Below are 19,139 nucleotides of genomic sequence, written 5' to 3'. Positions count from 1 at the left end.
ACACTATCGAACAGCGTTTAGTGGAGTTACATAATGGGATGGTCACGTTTCACTTAAGAAAAATATTTCTTTGAAAAGTGAGACGGCAAGGCAAGACACGTCGAACTTTTACCAGTCGAATGTGTAATAGCGTTTAATTGTAAAGTGGTATGAATAATCTGTGTGTAGGGCAACGGTTGAGGATAAAGCTCTTTGCGAGTTCTTTGCTCGATGCAAATTGGTATTGCGTGTGTGCTTTGAAACGGGAGCGGTTCGCTAATCTCGATGAACGCTACGCAATAATATAAATTCCGTGTCGGGCGTTTTATGACTGGATCTGGTTATAAAACAACACCGGCCTCTTTGAAGGAATCTGAGATCGTGTAATTATTTTTGTGGCATATAACAGAGACGGATCGGTTCTATATCCGTCACGGATTTGCATACACAGACGTAAAATTGAAATTGCATTTTGTATTAAAGGTAAACTTATCCGCAAGGTTAAAGTTTAATATAAAAGTTATTCTTATATTATGTGCTTGTCGTCACGTTCGTGAATTATGGCCCTACATGCTTCGACGGACTTAAAATCGACAGTTCGCTTTTTCAGACTTTTTTTTTATTTTCTTTCTTCGCTCATAACAAAGTTTTGATACACCTAACTATACATTATACAATCTTAATTATATAAATAAAAATTTACAATCAAAGACACTCATCATCATCCACTTCCATTTTTGAACCGTCATGCACAGAGGTTTTTTCTGTTACCACCTCCGATAGATTCTCTTCCTTGTTATCTTCTAGGATTTCACCATCCCAGTTCTCTTCCTGTGCACTTTGTCCATCACTTATTTGTACTTCTTCAGTTCCATTGCTTGGTTCCTGCTCAAGGCTGGAATTTTTTTCTTCACAAGAAGTCCCATGAAGTTCATCTCTTTCATTATCTTCATGCTTCTCTTCAGCCAACATCTCCATGTCACCATTTTCTTCATTCTTCTCTGCTTCTTCATGATTTTCAACTTCTTCTTTTGTATCCTTTGTCTTCCTCAATTCAAAATTCTTTTTCATTCTTTCTTCTATGTGTTGCAATTCATCAAACACCTCTTGTCTCTTTTTATCGATCATTTCTAAAACACAAATTCAGTTATTGTATTGTTTACATCAAATTAAAAAAAAAACCTACTTTCAATATCTGCTTTACACGAATCTAACAGCACTTTACTGCCATCTGTCATTTTCCTCGGAAGGTAATGAATGTGTGGCTTTGCTTTGGTTTGAATAAAATTCATCCTCGGTTTTTGACGTTCTTCCCAAGCTGCATATTCTTTCATCCTCATCATTTTCAACTCTATCATCTTTATTTCTGCTTGTTTCTTCTTTCTATTAAAAAACAGCTCCTGCCTTTCTTTCTTAATTTCTTCTTTCTCTTTAATTTCATGTTCTTCAATCTTTTTTTCAAGCTGGGCCCTTTTTTCTTCCTAGAAAAAAAAAAACAATTAATCACTAAATCATCATAAAGCACATCAAAAACCCACCTTTTGTTTTAATTTGGTCTCTTCTTGTTGAAACTTCTGTAAAGTCCCTAACAACGCTCCAAACATCCTTCTATTGCGAGCTTTAGACTTTTCATCTTTGCTCTGCGCTGCTAGCGCCTCCTGCCTACTCGGTAACTCTTTTGGAGTGACTATGACTTTACTTATCATTTGTTTTTGAGGTTGTTGGTGTAAATCCTCTTCATAATGACTTGGTCTCTCGGACAAACGTTTAAACACGGAAACTCCACTGGTCCGCCTTTTATTTGGCGGCTCGTCATTTTCGTGATTAAAATTACGATTTCGTCCCACTCTCTGGCGATTTCTATCGTCATTAGGGGGTCCTCTCTTCAAATTTGCTCTTGGAGGTAAATCTGATGGATCACGTCCTATCAGCCGCTTTATGTTTTCGTCGACACCTTTCAGACTATTTTTCGCTTGTTCCAATTCGGATTGAAGAGTTCCAAAAGATTTTAAAATTTCTGTACCCATTATTGTTAAATAAATCGATTCAAAGACTCAAACACTAATAACCTGTCATGATGCTTACAACAAACGTCAATTGTCAATAATGCGGATGAAATGAATTGGTGGTAGGCATAGTTGGTAGGCCTGAAAAACGCCACTTTTTAATCTAAACTTCCCGGCGTTAAAATTTCATTTCTTAAAATTAAAAACATGTTATTTTAAAATATTGAGTTGTCGTTATCGTAAAACTTGCGCAAGCACGAAAAAAAAACTTACATATTACAAAACAATTTATTTAACTTAATATATTTTAAGCTTATAAGTACTGTCATAAACTTAAACAAAACTTAACATGGCATTTAACACTGATTTATACTTGACTAAATTAAAAGGATTGGGGACTTCTATACACATCTTTGTACAGTTGGTTGAGTGCTTTAGTGATAATCCCTGGCTCTCGTCGCCTGTTCTGGCCAACTAAAAAATTATTTTCTACATCACTTAAAGCTTTAAATATTATGCCCTTCAAAGGTTTGTATTTAGAGTTCTCAATCAAATTAATGTCCTCAACATCTTGTTCTTCTTGGGATACAGTACCTTCAGAATTGGGGATAAACTGTGGAGGTTCTTGGGATGGAGGTTCATCAGGAGAGGGTTTATTTTTTTGAATCCAAGGTTTATGAACTACTCGTGTTTCTAAAATGCTGTCAAATATAATACTCAGCTAGTATTATTTATTTAAATTTACCTAACTCCCCTACTTTTCGTGTCAATTCCCGGATGTGGGCAGCTTGTTCTTCAGTCTGAATAAATAAATCTTTCAAGGTATCTTGAATTTGTTGCATTTCATTTATTCTTGCTTCTTCTTTGGCAGCTTCTCTTCTTGAATTCCTACAATTCAAAAAAAAATTGTTAGAATTTTACATGTATTATACACCTAATTTACACCTATTATATTCGAACACTAAAATTCCTGCAGCAATAATAAATATAACTGATTCTCCTAATAAATTTGCACCTAATTCAATAGAAGCAGCTTCATTTAATACAGTAATATTAACAGGTTGTCCTAAGTGGAGAAGCCACATTTTTGCTCTAACTTCACACCAATTATAAACTGCAATTTACAATAAATTAATTTTTTTAATGAACATTTAAATTTTCACTTTAACTCACATTGTGCAGGGGGCAGACACACATATCTTCTAAAAACTGGCGAACTTTTGGCACCTCGTTTGACGGCATTTGCTATAGGTTTACTAATTTGTTTTACCAACAGAGCTCCAAGTTTCGCCACGGGAAAAGCATGAATAACCATTTTTTTTGGTAAAAATACCTTGTATAAATTAAAAGTGAATTTGCCTTTTCAAGGCCACTTAAACGTCAAGTAACTGACACAATTTTATGTAATATACAGAACTGCCAACAGATCGATTTATTTGAACAGTTCTACCAATTTAACATGTTGAATTATATTATTAATTTAAATTGTTTATTATATACGTTATTTTAGCATTGTCCGTGATATTGGGCAATTCAAATCAAGGCAAATATTATAATTATAAAGTTTATTAATAAAGCTTTTTTAAATATAAGTACATTTTAAAAATATTATCTACAAGTTTACAAAACCATTCCATGGTTGAAAAAATATAATGGAAAAATAGTAAAATAAAAATTAATACTGAAGTACCTCCAAACACAACATGTTACAATCATTTTTTATCGTTCACCGCAGAGTGAATCAAAATATGGAAATTTTATCTAGTACAATACTGCATTTTATAACAGAAAAAAGAAAATGAAATACTGTTAAAGTGGAATTTCGTGAATCAGCTAAAAATGATTGCAATACTGAAAAACCCAACAATAACACAAACACAACAAGTAATATTCACAGATTGATAAATGCTGAGATTATATTCAATAATTAGATAAAAATAAAATAAATAACGACGTTAATAAATATGTCTTGTACATCTATCATAAATTAATACCGTTAATTTCACATTAATAAAACATAAAATTAATTTACAAAATAGTCATAAAAATAAATTAAGACCTACAACTACTGAATATTTTATAACCTAAAAATGATTCAGGCCGTATCATTTCCGCTTCCTTATCGTTATTCACCATACTATTCAGTAGTTATAAAAAAATATATCTGAGACTTAATTTTGGTGTTTGCCTTAATTCAAAACGAGAAACACACATTAATATTGTACACAACTAATTTTTGTGCTGTGCACGAAAACTAGTTTTTTTCCTTAAATAGCCTAATATACAACATCAAGCACTTTTTACAGCTAAAATTATTTTTTCCTTATAGATTGTTGAGGACTTTCTGGTGGTGAATCTTGAACTTCTTGTCGGAGCGACCGTCTCGGGACGCTCTTTAAACTAGACCCGATCTTTTTCAACGGTCGTGGAGATATACTTGTCGATTCCACGTTTTGAGACACGTCCGAATTGTTGTTAAACCAAACGCCTCGAGCAGCATCAGATGCTGAAACTATTCCTTATTACCACAGCCCTACCTCGTATTATTTATAATCAAGTAAAAAACGACAAAACATCAAAACCGCATAATATTTTTAACTCCACAAAGTACGACCCGCTGTATTATAACCGGCCTGTGCGTTCCATTGAAAATGCATTATGAAAATGTTTCCGAGAAAGACCAAATTTCCGCCGATGAGGGCGCCATAAAACGGGCGCTTCACTAAAAATAATAATCAATACGCAAATATAACAAAGAACAATAACAGCACTAAATACAAAAACAACGAACTTAGTTCCAAAGCAGCAAAAAACATGGGAGTTTTTCAGTCTTCTAACTTCAAATTCAAAATGTCATTTGAACAAGAAAAATTCTCGGTGACAAAAACTTAAGATGATTAATATCCCCAAAAAGCGCCCATTTACTAGCGCTCTGCGGGAATCACTCAAACTACACTTTTGAACAGGCCGGTTATAATACAGCAAGTCCTGCCACAAATAAATACTGCAATAAAACGTAATTTCTCCTTCGAAAAACGCAATTCTCAACATTTAATAAAGTAATGTATTCGCTATGTTACCGTCAATGCATAAGTAGAGATAAAGGCATATTCAGAGATCAAGTGTATTAAAAGTACAAATAGTAAATTCTTACCTCTGAATTTGGAGTCGCTTCGTTGATTTGGCTTGTGAGAGTGTCCATGAGAATCTAAAAGCGCCGCTGCCAACATCGACGGATTTCCAGTACAAGCTGGACCATCTCCTGCGCCACTGGACGTTGAACCGACCACACAAAACGGACTTGGAGTTGCTATAGGGCTGTACACCCGCGATATGAAGTCTTCGTATGTAGTACTGTGCTTGTGCTTAATCATCACTGTATCAAGTGACAACGCTCGTTCTTCGTAACTGTCGCGAGTAAATACAAGTTGATTAGTAAAAGAAAAAATGGAATGAGAAGTACTCACTATTGTTGGTAAAGTGGCAGAGTAGTTCTTTTGGCACGACTAGCGCAAATCGCCGTTGCTCTGACCAATCCGGCTAGAATATTACTCTCGATGATAGCTTCGTGAAATAGGATTCCAAAATGAGGTACCTACGATTTCAATCCGAAAATAATTTCTTCAAGACTTGGAAAACCTCTAAGACTGTATTGATACTTACGTCAGGTTTACAGTTGACAGTAACCCTGTTCAAATTATTCCCTAATGGGTAGATTGTTATCAAAATATCACAGAACTCAGTGGGAATGATATCACGCCTATAATCCCGACAATGCTCTGACCACACTATATGAACCTCATCGTTTCCCAAATGTCTCGTCTGTAACAAGATTTTCTTTGTAAAATGTACACGATCAAAAATGATTCTCACCTTATTCAGAACAGTTTCGGGGGTGTCTCCGGGCATCCTGGTCGCTACGTGAAAAATCGCCTCGGAGAAGCTCGTCGCTACGTATGGTGCTGTCAAACCAGTAGAACCTAGTCTCTGGAGTCCACCTAAGAAACCCGTATGTCCTTCCAACTCGACTTCCCACGCCAAAGCCGCGAGGAATTGCTCATACGATGCGCTACCACCCTGATTTGACAATATAGAATTTTTATCTTCTTGACCAGGTGCGACGTAAATTACAGCCACCTGAAAAACGTAATCCAACATGCTAAAACTAGAAAAAATCACTGTGAAATACCTTGTGTGTTTCTCTACATCTTTGATTATCCAAATTTCGTAATTCTCTTAACAAACGTTCAGTCTTATTGAGGAGATGCAACTGTTGTCGTCGTTCCCAACCAGCGAGTCCCAATTGGGAAAACAACAATCGGCATTGTTGAAACGCGTTTTGCTCTACCGCACCCGAAGAAACTGCAAATCAAAACATTTTTGTAAAGTACACCGAGCTTTTAACTTGTTACAGTTTATTGTGTATTTTAACTTTTGTACCTTGTTGAATGCTACCGTCGTAGCCGGGACTAGATGCGCCTTCACTGCGACTACTAGGCCTAGACATGGGCTGTCCCAACATAGAATCTGCGTATTGCATAACTCTATTCTCTTCAACTTCCATATTTCTTTGATTAATAACGGAAGCGATCGCCTCTTGTTCGATTTCGATCGACAGAGGTGGCGCCGCAGGTTCGTTCAGTTTCCGATCGAAGTTCTCCAAGCACTCTGGACTAGTGTGACCTAAATATTGCAACAACTGGAACAGTAGACGCATGAAAATTGACAATTACACTGAAATGAAACCTATTACGTCATCTAACTGATCGAGATCCGGTGCAGAATTCGAGATATCCGGTAAAATGTTCGGCGAGCGATGTCTCATAGCTCTTTGGGGAAGATTCGTCGCGTGTCCTACCATGAAGCTCTCCGGTTGAATGCTCATCGGTCCCCATTTACTCTGAACCGCTGTATTTTCGACATCCGTTTGGGTTTCTTCAGGAGAGTCATTGTCGGGGGTTCGGTACAAAATCGACGCGTCCCAACTGGCTTTGCCAGACAAGTCCCTCAACAACACTCGGACCTGCTTATCGGCTGTTGACAATCCCGCAGTGACCCCACCTCCTGGTAAATCCAGCACGGGGAGCTCGATTAAACTTGCAATGACATTTTCAGTCAGCATAAAAAGCTAGGAAGAATATTACGTTAAAAAAAAAAGGAAGTAGGAGAATAATATCTTTACTTGGATATTGGGAGCTGAGAAAATATTTGCCGACAGTTCATCCGATGTCAGATTGGGAACGTCGTCGTGTTCGACAACCAAAGAACTCAGTCTAGCTGCCCCGATTGCCATTGGGAAATGACCCAAATGAGTGACGAGATGGGCCAGAACTGTTTTGGCGCATAAAGTGATGGCTTTTTGGCATTGGTGGTTTTTCGATGGAGACAGAGCGGGTGACGATTTGTCTACCAGATCGTCGGATAGGATGTTAGGGTCAAAGTCCTCGTTCAAACTCGGTTGGGTCAAGCCTCCTGGATTGTCAGCCGATGCTTTGCCTGTCGCTATTTTATACAAAACCTGCAAAAAGATAGAGTGTAGAAATTTTAAATTGGGAGCGTTGGTGTTACCATGCCAACCAAACATCAACACTTCCAAAGAGTCTTAATAATAATCGATAATTTTAGTTGGTCGAAATTAATAAAGTAAAGATAGTGCCATTAACTAAACGTGAATAACTTAGATTAATTTGGAATACTTCGTAATCATATTTTTATAAAATTTAACTTGAACTAATTTAGTTTCTTTAGTTTTCTTTTATATGTCAAAAGTATAGGTTCAAAAAAATTTGAAATCGCACAATCAGTAGTTTACAGTTTTACGCAAATAAGCATTTCTATTATATTGTTAACACTTCAAAGGTAAAAAAATACTTTTTTTATATTTTAATCATAACGATGAAGTAATTGTATTGTAATGCACACGTAAAGCCTTAAAAAATATCTTGAAAATAAGTGTACGTTACAAACTGTCAATGTTTGATTAAGGTTGTCAGTTCCAACTGTCATTTCTATTGTTTTTTGGAATATGGATTATTTATTGGTAAATGTATTATTTTAGGCTTTCTTATAAATGAATTATGTATGTTAATTGATAAATTGCGCATCTTACCGTATGGTACAAATGTCCATGCTGATGGAAGGGTAATGATTAATTTATTAAAAAAAGGAAAATTTTCTTTAAACTAGATTTCCATAACAACTTAATTCAACTGTGAATTTTTTTTTCAGAACCATCTAACAAGAAAAGATGTTGGAAGTTTACTCCCCCCTTCGAAACAATTCGAAAACGTCGAACACTTATCGAGAGAATCTGAAGAAGGAAACGCAGGAAAGAAAGAGAAACATTCTTCACTTGATCTTAAAGTATCTTCTCGACAATAATCTACACTCAGTGGCCGAAGTCCTCCAAAATGAAACCCAAACTGGACTTTCCTACCAGGTCTGTGACAACATTGACTTGGAAATAATTCTTCAAGAGTATCAGAGTTACTATTACACAAAGTTTCAAAAAAATCCAAAAATTTTACGAAAATTAGGAGAAAATGAACAGGCAATACCCATCAGAAAGGACAAAAAGTCGGCACCTAAAGAGAAACCGCCGCCAGTTAGAGCCGAGAAGAGTGATGAAGATACATTCCAGTTCGAAATCGTCACTTTATCGAAAGATTCCACCGCCAACGATATCAAATCAAAACCATTAACCGACTTTGAAAATTACTCGTCGGAGTGGCGAGAAATGGCCGACCAAATAATCAAACAAATCGTACCAAAAACATTGGGGATCACTTTTAAAGACTGTGTTAGTTTAAATGGGACGATAGAAACACTAAAAGAAGCAATAGTATATCCCTTGTGCTACCCTCAACTATTTGAGAAAGCGTGCACCTGGAAAGGTGTCCTCCTTTACGGTCCTCCGGGCACCGGCAAAACCCTCCTAGCCAAAGCTCTCGCCTGCGAAGCTCAATCCACTTTCATAAATGTAACAAGTAGTGCCTTTATCAGCAAATGGCGAGGCGAATCAGAAAAAATGGTGAAAGTACTATTCGACGTTGCCAAATTTTACTCCCCTACCACAATTTTCATAGACGAGATTGACGCCCTGGCCTCGACGTCGCACGATTCCAATCATGAAGCTTCGCGCCGGTTTAAAAGCGAACTTTTAACACAAATCGACGGCATCGTCAAATCGGAAGAGGTGTTTGTGCTGGCCACTACCAACAGTCCTTGGGCCATAGACAACGCTTTACTGAGACGATTCGAGAAAAGAATTTTGGTGCCTTTACCCGACAAGGACTCGAGATACGACATATTTCGATATTATTTTTTTAAAAACGGTCACGACTTCAAAGACGAAAACGTGACAAGTTTTGTTAATTTGACTGAAAATTTCACCGGTTCGGACTTGAAGAATGTGTGCAAAGAAGTCGAAATGATGATAGTAAGAGAGAAACTAGAACAGATTAGGAGAGGAGATAAAAAGAAGTCTGGGATGAGACAAGTGAAGAGTAGCGACGTCATACAAGCTCTCAACAAGATCAAACCGTGCGTTGAATCAAACGATTATAAGAGATACGTCGAGTGGGGTGCTAAGCACGGAGCTACCTAACCCAAATGTATACATACTTTACTTATACTGACCTTTTTTACAATTCATGTAATTATATCGTTTTCATGATTTTTTTTGTTTGTTACCTGACCTTCACGTTTTCTTATTTATTTTTTTCTTTATTCAGTAGTGTTTAAATACTCTGATTGAGAAGTCTACGATTACTTTAAGTATTTTACTTACCGTAAAAACTTGTAGCAATAAACATGTCCCTCTTTCTTCGCCATATTCTGATACTTCCAGAAGCCTTTTGGGTTCCAATTTCATGCACCATTCTCCCAAACACAACAAAAGAGCTGTTCCCAAAGCTTTATCGCTCTCTCCTGCGATAGATCCTAAAGGTGCGTGAAGAAACAAAGCTCCACATAAAGTACGAATCACAGCATTTCCGAGTCTAGGGTATTGCGTCCAGAGTAGAGAGGCATGATCGCATAACAAAAACAAAATATTGCTTGCCAGCTGTGCAATAACTTTGTTATTAAACTAAAATGCAAAAATAAATCGATGCTTGCGAGAGATATCACCAAATATTTTTACCTTGAGAGCTAGCAGTAGGACGTTGATGGCGTCGGCCACTTTCGGATGAAAAGTTTGATTCGTCAGTTCTTTATAAACAAACATGCCCAACGCAGAGAGAGCTATGCATCGAGCTTTACCTTTCGGTTCTCTCCTACCAGCCCTGAGTAAAATGCTAACAACGTGTTCCTTAATGTCTGGACAAAACATCACGTGAATATTGTTTTCCGGCTGAAGGACAGAGATGTTATTAAGATCTTCGGGTAAGCTCAGTAAATTCGCAATAATTGAGATCGCTTCGGTCCGAGGTGTTCCTTCGAGATTCTCCATAGAATTCAAGACGATGTTGCAAGCATGTATAAGATCTAGTAACAATAACGAAAACCCCGGCAACTGCAGAGATAAGAATCTAGGCCCCAGAAATTTTAACGTAGTACTAAGAAACGGTTTCGAATTGCCGACCAACGCCACGTGCAGAAACCTGTAGAACTGAGGTAAATAATTTCTATGTTTTTGATCACAGTTTAGCGTGACTGTACAAAGTAGCCTCAAAGCGTTCAGCTTTCCGGATTCATAGTCGTCTGGAAGTATTAATGCACCGAAACACCACGGCAGAATCAAAGTCAGAGGAGGTATCAGCTCCGGAGCAGGTGGAGTGCTCTGATTGTCAGCAGAAATTCCTTGGTTTTGTTTGATTTTGATCAAGGTCTCCGTCAGTTTGACCAAGTATTCGAAAACTTGCGCGTGAAGTTTGGGATCCGTGATGCTGTTGACGTCGCCGAGAGCTCCCAACATCCGTCTCCACAGTATCACGGCGACGTCCGGAAGCCAACCTCTGATGGAACCTCCACAAACCACCCCTCTGTGTTCACCGGACGGCTCGGAACTGGAGTTTTCGGTCGACAAAACGTCCAATTGAATCGGTGAGTCTTTGATTGAATTGCTTTCGAGGCCGCTCGAAGGGGCGGGACTTGGGGAGCGAGTTCGGTCCGTCGATTCTGTGTCGAGCTGGGGCAGAGTGTCCAAAGACAGAGACCGGCGATGTTTCGACTGGAAAATTTGCTCCAATCAAAACAAATGAAAAATCTTCACTACTTTCATAAGTAGTTTAACAAGCGATTATTTTGTTCCAATTTCATCAAAATATCTATTTAAAAAATTAAATCAAACTAAGAAAAAAAGTTAAACAAAATAATTTCCCTATTTTTCGTTAATATATTTTCGTAAGACGTCAATTATAAAAGAAAGTTCAACTGATTATTTAACTCACATTTTTTTGCCTCTGCGACGTTCTGCGTTTCACGTTTAGGCTGGTTTCACTGTAACTTCTTGTCAAACCGTGTTTGATTTTCTTCCTTAAAACATTTCCATCGGGCAATGAAGAATCTTGCCGACAGACTGAAATATGTCCGTGGTCATTAATGTTGCATTGCGCGTTACTTTCAGGTCTGCTAATAACTCGCCGACCCCGTTTCGATTTTTGATCCATGAGACGATCCAGAGGTAGATCTGTCAAGTCCAAATTGTAAACGTGACGCGCCAATACTCTCGTTAAAGTTTCCATCGTTTTCTATCATCGATAAATACAGTAACGCATTGTTTTATTTATTAGCAAAAAACTTACGGCCCATTCTTTGATAAGCTCCTCCCAGTTTGTCAAAGACGTGAGCACTAGCAAGAATCGGTCCCACAGTTCCCTAGAAATCATCACGTTCAAGTTAGCTTTAATCCAGGTAACAATGAGTGTCTGAAAGATAGCCGGGGCTAGCTTTCCTCCTAAAGTACCCATTTTTTTCTTTGGAGGACTTTCCCCCAACACGAGTGATGTTATTTGTAATAGTACCAACAACAACTGTTCCCTACAACTATTTGTTTAAGGTCAACTCAAAAATCTACTCTAGCAACAAACCATGTACTGTTATCCATACGAGTGTTCATCACCATATACCTATAAATATTAAGTACCCTTTTGCATGCATCAGTTTGTTCTTCCAACATCTTGGGAATGTGCGGATTTACCTCTAATAGAAATACGTTGGCAGCATGAGTCATAAATAACTGCAGCACGTTCTACCAAATAAACGAATAAAACAGTTATTTATATAACAAGTGAATAAAGTAATACTTTTTTTTACGAGAAGGAAAATTTGCCGCACGAGCGAAGCGAGTGCGCAAATCCGCCGAGTAAAAAAAAGATACATACTTTACTAATGAGTTGCATACACAATTTTTTTGGCGTCAGTTATTAAATGCACAGGTTTTTTCATTCATTTGCGTTCATAAAAAGAAATGACACGCTATGGCACTTTTTTTAACGCTTCTGGACCGATTCAAAAATCACATATTTTATGAATGCGAATGAATGAAAAAACCTGCGCTTTTAATAACGGACGCCAAAAAAATTATTTTTTCCCACATCTTCGATTTACCTGCATTCCGGCCCGTACCAACAGGTTTTCTTTGTGTATCGCCCCTAAATACGAATCATTTCTTAACCTCGGAGGTCTGACGGCCTCGACTATTGCGTCATCACCAAATCTGGGGATATCGTCGGGGGGTTCCAACATGTAACATGGAATCTCAGGTACGTTTAGTTGGATCAAATCTTTGTAAACTGCTATAATTTTCCTTATTGCGATTACGTGACTAAAATTAATGAGGAATGCTTGTCTGTAGATCTCATGGACGAAGTTGACATTGTCTCTAGAGCTGCAAAGGACTTCACGCACGATTTGTGCAGAGAGTTCTTCATCGCTGGCCGTTTTATTCGTTTGAATGGATATTGCTAGAGCAAAACCAGGAGCATAAATAGCGGTTCAACCAGAGTTAGCCTGACTGTGCATTAAATTTTTTCCCTTCCATTTAAACAAGTGCGAACATCATTTTCATTACTCATATTTTAAAAGAATTAGCCTTTTAAAACAAAATATGTATCCATTTAAAAACATTCCCACCAGTAGCAACTTTGACACTTATAAAACTTGTGGCGCTGCGATCGCTGTCAAAAACGAAACAATTTCACCTTAGTCAAAGCCGACTATGATGAGGTGGTGTAAAGCTTGGCAATTTGAATAGTTTACTATTTGGCCGTTGGCGCCATACGAATTTGCACTGTCATTTTGACATTAGATCATAATTACTTGAGAAATATAATTTAACTTGACAAATACTTCGTAAATATCTACAAAAACGAGTTCTATCGTCTTTCGTAAGTAACACTTTGAATTTTATTTTTATTTATATAAAATGACAAACATTTTCTAACACGGCTTTTGAAACTCACTTGATTCGAGACTCGCATGAGCAGATTCGTGCTGTGAATCCTCTTCGTGGGGCGCTGCAAGGGCACTATTGGTGGAATGTATAATAGAAGCAGGTCCTCCATCTGCATTTTTCTTCGTCTGATGTAAATAACTAGCCACCCACATAATCAACGACACTCGGCAAAAAATGAATTCACTTTCGGCTTCCGGTTTTCTCAAAACAGGTAGATCTAACACGCAACCACCACATCAAACACGCATCATTTCAATGTTTCAAATTTTACCTAAATTCGGCGTGTACAACGACGTTTCGTGACTAAAATTGGGAAAAATCTTCATCAAATAATAAATCTTGAACTTCTCCAACAAAAACTGGAAACACCTATGATGATGAGACGCTTTATCCTGCCATTCCAACTTGACCACTGTGTGTACCATGTGTTCAAGTAAAGCCTCCAGGAAGAATTTACTTGGATGTTCTGGAGCCTTCTCACCGCCTGAGGGTGGCAGCACCGGTAGTAACTCTGACGGTGTGACGGGATGTTGGGCGCTAGTGTCGTGAAATACACTGCCGCTAATTTGCATTGTGGCTGAAGAGGGATTGTGGAAACCTGGCACCAAAGTTTGAAACATATTATGGACGTAATCTGGTGCGTTGTCGTTCAATGCCTGGTACCACATCAGAAAAAATCGTATCGCTTGTCGCCGCAACTTTATCGAATTGCCTGGATGGAGAAGTTTTGACAAAATGCGGCCAAGCGAGTGCAGCTGCCATCTTTTATGAATCAATTCAGGTAGTAAACACAGAATTTGCTCAAGAATCCACAAAGTACATTCCAATTCCTCCTTGTGAGCTTTGTGAACTGGAATATTAAAATCTATCAATGCAAAGCTTGGACCTCTGTATTATACCCAATCCAACTTACCCAAGTGAAAAGAGAGCTCTGAGACATCAAAAACAGACACAATTAGTACGGATATAAACACAACACAATTTTATTTGGTTGAATCTGTTTGAATGTTATTACAGATCTATTTACAGTTTACAGGGGTTAATTTATTAATTCAGAACGAGAAGGAATGCATTTAAACATGACAGAGTACAAAAGCAAACAGATTCAGAAGAGGTACGCACAGCTATTAAAATTGCCCAATTACCTCGTTGTCGCAAGTTGCCTTCAGCTTGGATGAAACTGTCGTAGAGTATATTATAAACGTGACTAAAATTTGCTTCGAATAGTCCTTTGGCTTCGGAAATATCCACATTATCTACAAAGACAAGCAAACGTCAAATGTGACAACTTAACCTATTTTGACTCGTCCGAAGCACAATCACTCGGCACTAACTTAGGTACGAAATTACTCACCTAAAATTACTTTAAGATGCTTAATTCTTGTGGCTAAATCTTTTTTGGGATCTTGTATTTTTGAAGTGGATTTTTTAACGTCGACGAGATTTCTTTTGCTAAACATTTTAGAGAAATACTAAAGCCATAACACCAAAGATTTGCACTTGTATTTATTGCTCGTGTGTTTAAAAAGCATCGTAACTGAATACAATTAATTGTAAAGGTAAATATCACATTTTTTAAAAGAAATTTCTATGTTGACGTACATTGACATCTATATTTGTCAAACAGTGCCCTCTACATAAAAACTGGTAAAACCACAATGTAAATAACTCGCGGCGCTAAATTCGAAGACTTCCGAGTTAAAGAAAAAATTCACTCGCTATAAATAAATGTATTTCAGATAAGTTGTAATAAATACATAGAAAAATATATGTCAGATTTACTTAAGAAATCAAAATATTAACGGTAAAATATCATACTTACATAAACTTAGTGAACTAATTTTAAAATGATGTAACACATATTTGTAATATATCTACATATAAAATTATTTACATAAATACAATCAGCATGCAAATGTATACAATCATTATATAAAAGCTAATGAAGGCCAGGAAGAATCGAATAATCATGCACCGCTAAGTAAAATTTATCATTGTAAATTTTTATATCGATAATCTTTTATCCTGGTACTTAGGCTTTGAGTTTATGTAAAAAATCTTTATTAATATGTATAGTCCATTAAGAATTAATCAAAGCGGACAAATTTAAACTTTTAGTTTATAAAATGATACGCTACACGACATCGTTGGAATACAACAAACTTGCGGGAAAATTTATACCAAAATAATCGCGAACAAAATATTACCGGTTGTTTTGATGAAATCGCAAATAACTACGTACAAACACTAATTCAGTTTTATCATCCATCATGGCTTTATAATAGCTTCTAATCCTATATAAAATTGGGAATCAATGCTCCAGGATATGTTTATAGAGTAATATCGGTTTATCAAGTTTGGTGTATATTTAAATCTGTATAATTCCACTTGTAATTCGAACGAATAAGTGTCACGTCATAATATTAGCGTTTTAATCGCTTGAAAGATTCTTCTTTCGAAAGCTAGTCATAATGCCCCAAATTTTAATTTACTATAAACCAAATTACATTTTTTTTGCCCCCAGCTTCATTGGCCCTCCCGTACTTCTGCTAGCTCGTCGTGCTTCTAATTCTTTTTGTCTCATCAATTTTCGTTCCTCTCTCTTTTTCTTCGCTTCTTCCAACTTACAGTTGGTGACGTTCGGTTGCTCTTCCAACGGCTCGAACTCCGTATCTCCCCAATTGTTCGTTGATTTTCTGTTGCTTACGCCGTGTTCGTGTGATTCGGGGATAATGGGGGTCATTTCTCCAGGACTCCACGCTTCTGACGGACTGGTCAATTCGGCCTCGGCCTCCTTCGCACGTAAACTTCACTTTACAAAGTACAACAAAGAATAAGTACTACTTACCGGTTCTTCCTCTAGACTACCCCATTCTTCGTTGTCCCACCCGTCCGTGATTTTATTTGTGCCGGAACCTGAAGGGGGACTCGCAGCATCGCTAGTGCCGCCTCCACCCCCACTTCCACTGCTGCTGGCCATCTGACCGCCGGTCTAACACAACAATGCATTATTTTAACACTCACGCAGTACAAATCAATTAGATGTACCTCCATATCCCCCCAATTGTCGTTGTCGCCCCAATGGTCATAATCGTAATCAGAGACTGACTCGTTTCCTCTGCTTCCTTCTTCATGCTCTAGAGACGTCATCGAGGTGACGCTCGAAGTGGTTGTGGAGATGCTGCTGCTCGACGGTTGCTCTATATTTACGTAATTTGTCAACAAAAACCAAATTTTAAAATATAACTTACCGAGGGATGCTGGTTTACTTAACATTTTGCTCGCCATTGGATTCATCGATTTCACAGTGTCCGATTGGCTTCTGTAAAACTTAGCTGTGACTGCGGTAACCGCCCATCCGGCCCATGTTGCCGCAGCATTACTTAGACTTGGGGTTGCAGTATTGACGTCGGCCTCTATTACATCATTTTTTTTACAAAAGTGTCAGCTTGCAAAATAGATCACTTTTAATGCCAAAGTGAAAACATCATTTAAATAAAGTAACAGTGTAGCATGTTATGCTAGACAACTCTCTTCTCATTGGTGCTCCAATAAGTCTACAAGGTCACGTGATTTTAATCAGGTTTCCGATTGGCTTACGCAAAACACGTGACCTGAGCCCTACATTGGCGCAAGACGAGTCAATTTGAAATTGAGAAAAAACTTTCGATTATTCTTGTTTTCAGTATGGCACTTCTCTAACTTTAATGATCCCTTACCCATACTCTCTCTTAGACTGGGATCCTCCGAGACCTTCTCCAGTTTCCCTAAAAATCCCTTGATCGTCCTGAACACTGAATCTCTGACAGACTTCTCGGGATCCATCGTTAATTGACATAACGCAGGCAAGACTCTCGATGATACTTCGTTCAAGAGATAATACTGTTGGGTCGCTGCTAAAGCTAAAATTCCCGCGTTCCGAGCGGGAGGGAAGGGGTCCCTCATAGCCCTTATAAACGCCGATATTAAGACCTTCTGTCTGATTTGTGGATGCAAATGTTGGGCGATCTTTCCTAAGCAAACCGTGGTGTTGGTGCGGATGCCACCTTGATCATCTTTTGATTGAAGACGGGCGAAGTGACGCAGCACTTCAACGTTTAAATTGTTGTAACTTAATTTAGGAGCTAGATGTATCACAGACTGAAAATGAAAAATTGTCCATGTTTGGAGCAACATAAAGTGGCGGACCTACTTTGACAGTCTGTTCTCGAATTGTGGGGTTGGTATCCATGAACCCGTGAGCAATTTGAGGGAATATCTGATCGTTAACGGTGGCGGCTTGCAGATGTCCAATAAAATACTCAAGCTGTTGTAATAAACGCGACCTCGTTGCCCTATCGTTGCTAACAAAAAGTTTAACAACGCAAGGGACAATCTTCTTCTGATATTCAGCTTCGTCAAGCAACCGCCCCAGCTGCGAGCCGAAATTTTATTTTCAAAAATTTATATAATAACGATATTACCTTGAACATTGGAGCTAAAACTGCTGAACCAGCGTCGCCGTAATCAAAAGCTGTTATTAATTGCGGTAGTATTTTATGGCGGCAGACGTTGTCCGGAAAATTATCCAAGTGTGGTGTTAAGTTTGAGAAAAATCGATTCTTTTCGTTTTTATCTTTAATCTGAATTTCTTCTAGAAAAAGTAATGTGTCTACGAGATCGTTTTTAAAATAACCGCCGAGTTTTCGACATCTAGTTATTATGTCGGCAGGATTAGGCCTTGATGATGGATTAGCTCCAACTAATTCACAGTACAATGGACCCAACTGTTTTGGGATTTTTTCTAACACTTTCAAAGAAGACTGTTGATAGAGAGGACCATTGAACACTTCCCAAATTAAGCAACCCAAACCCCACATATCTGAAGAACTATAATTAAAATTGAATAAAAATTTATAGAGAAATGAAACAATCATGAAACAAACCATTTTGTAATTGACCTATGTTTGTTTGGGTCGTTCTTTTCTGGAGGATCATACATTTCCAATGAAGGTATAATTTTAATAGGAATATTACTACTATCTTGAGCATTTGACACATATTCAACACCTCCCAATTTCCACTCACCCGATGAATTTACAAAAACTGACCAATTATTAACATTGTTATGACGAAGATTACCATCATTATTTAAGAAAGATAATGCTCTCTAAAATACAAGCGTTTCCAAAAGAAATTTAAGAAAACTGTGAACTTACTGTAATTTGGAAAATTCCCCAAGCAATATATAACTCCTTTTGGGCCCCTTCTAAAGTCAATTTCTCTAAATGAGTAGCCAGTGGTTCAACATACTCAGTAGCTAAATATAAAATCTTGTCTGACTCATAGCTATCTACATAAGTTAAAATACTAGGGTGCCTTAAAGTTTTTAGTCGTTTCACTGCAGCTTTGGCCACTTCTAACTGGGTTTCTGATCCACTCCTGATGTCAAACACAAACACAGACACTTCCTCACTAGAACCCTTAAATACGAACGTCAACACAAAACGAATTATTTTAAAGAAACCCTCGCAAGTTACCTTTCTTTTGCCTTTGTGAAGGGTCCATACGCTTTTTTCGTCAAGTCCCTTGACTAGTTCACCGATCTCAAAATTGAAATCTTTGGAAGGATCACGAGAGAAAAACGACCACATGATGCAATTTTTTCCAATAAAATCCAATGATTATACTCTATTATAACAAATTTGTACAAAGTTTTAAAAACCTAACCTAAACGTCATTAATTTGACGTACATGATTTTTGATGATAAAGTCGA

General features: G+C 37.6%; 5 protein-coding genes across 10 annotated transcripts; 1 reads left to right on the top strand and 4 right to left on the bottom strand.

Annotated features, from left to right (window-relative positions):
- Positions 1 to 576: 576 nt before the first annotated feature.
- Positions 577 to 2,096, bottom strand: Pnn (desmosome associated protein-like protein pinnin). The gene is made up of 3 exons (XM_069036854.1): positions 1,518 to 2,096; positions 1,166 to 1,460; positions 577 to 1,109 (listed from the first exon to the last, which is right to left on the bottom strand). Exons 1-3 carry the CDS (start codon positions 2,004 to 2,006, stop codon positions 685 to 687), a joined length of 1,209 nt encoding a protein of 402 aa, XP_068892955.1. The 5' UTR covers positions 2,007 to 2,096; the 3' UTR covers positions 577 to 684.
- A 163-nt stretch (positions 2,097 to 2,259) lies between these two features.
- Positions 2,260 to 3,394, bottom strand: LOC138122610 (putative OPA3-like protein CG13603). Of its 2 annotated transcripts, XM_069036861.1 has the most exons (5): positions 3,159 to 3,394; positions 2,931 to 3,099; positions 2,731 to 2,873; positions 2,580 to 2,678; positions 2,260 to 2,459 (listed from the first exon to the last, which is right to left on the bottom strand). In XM_069036861.1, exons 1-5 carry the CDS (start codon positions 3,298 to 3,300, stop codon positions 2,368 to 2,370), a joined length of 645 nt encoding a protein of 214 aa, XP_068892962.1. In that variant the 5' UTR covers positions 3,301 to 3,394; the 3' UTR covers positions 2,260 to 2,367. The 2 variants fall into 2 exon arrangements, with proteins under 2 accessions (XP_068892962.1, XP_068892961.1); XM_069036860.1 differs by having other exon boundaries at positions 2,260 to 2,678; positions 3,159 to 3,391.
- Positions 3,395 to 3,535: 141 nt separating this feature from the next.
- LOC138122593 (probable Rho GTPase-activating protein CG5521) lies at positions 3,536 to 14,994 on the bottom strand. Of its 5 annotated transcripts, none has more exons than XM_069036832.1 (20): positions 14,738 to 14,994; positions 14,529 to 14,639; positions 14,297 to 14,314; positions 13,655 to 14,233; positions 13,391 to 13,600; positions 12,537 to 12,892; positions 12,017 to 12,177; positions 11,732 to 11,972; positions 11,378 to 11,677; positions 10,129 to 11,157; positions 9,775 to 10,074; positions 7,168 to 7,503; positions 6,739 to 7,113; positions 6,426 to 6,684; positions 6,175 to 6,347; positions 5,859 to 6,122; positions 5,649 to 5,807; positions 5,453 to 5,580; positions 5,140 to 5,393; positions 3,536 to 4,497 (listed from the first exon to the last, which is right to left on the bottom strand). In XM_069036832.1, exons 1-20 carry the CDS (start codon positions 14,841 to 14,843, stop codon positions 4,298 to 4,300), a joined length of 5,559 nt encoding a protein of 1,852 aa, XP_068892933.1. In that variant the 5' UTR covers positions 14,844 to 14,994; the 3' UTR covers positions 3,536 to 4,297. The 5 variants fall into 5 exon arrangements, with proteins under 5 accessions (XP_068892933.1, XP_068892936.1, XP_068892934.1 ...); XM_069036835.1 differs by having other exon boundaries at positions 3,536 to 4,491; XM_069036833.1 differs by having other exon boundaries at positions 11,732 to 11,966.
- On the top strand, positions 7,530 to 9,669 carry LOC138122604 (katanin p60 ATPase-containing subunit A-like 2). Its single transcript, XM_069036853.1, has 2 exons — positions 7,530 to 7,844; positions 8,214 to 9,669. The coding sequence occupies exon 2, from the start codon at positions 8,233 to 8,235 to the stop codon at positions 9,589 to 9,591; it is 1,359 nt and encodes a 452-aa protein (XP_068892954.1). The 5' UTR covers positions 7,530 to 7,844; positions 8,214 to 8,232; the 3' UTR covers positions 9,592 to 9,669.
- Positions 14,995 to 15,098: 104 nt separating the features above from the next.
- yata (N-terminal kinase-like protein yata) lies at positions 15,099 to 19,135 on the bottom strand. Its single transcript, XM_069036844.1, has 10 exons — positions 18,903 to 19,135; positions 18,582 to 18,845; positions 18,309 to 18,532; positions 17,847 to 18,252; positions 17,576 to 17,797; positions 17,103 to 17,523; positions 16,635 to 16,799; positions 16,432 to 16,583; positions 16,232 to 16,375; positions 15,099 to 16,177 (listed from the first exon to the last, which is right to left on the bottom strand). Exons 1-10 carry the CDS (start codon positions 19,014 to 19,016, stop codon positions 15,887 to 15,889), a joined length of 2,403 nt encoding a protein of 800 aa, XP_068892945.1. The 5' UTR covers positions 19,017 to 19,135; the 3' UTR covers positions 15,099 to 15,886.
- Between the last annotated feature and the right edge of the window lie 4 nt (positions 19,136 to 19,139).

Source organism: Tenebrio molitor, chromosome 2 (genome assembly GCF_963966145.1).
Source record: "Tenebrio molitor chromosome 2, icTenMoli1.1, whole genome shotgun sequence".
NCBI lineage: Eukaryota > Metazoa > Arthropoda > Insecta > Coleoptera > Tenebrionidae > Tenebrio > Tenebrio molitor.
The sequence above is the reverse complement of the archived record's forward strand: the minus strand, read 5'-3'. Positions and strand labels throughout refer to the sequence as shown.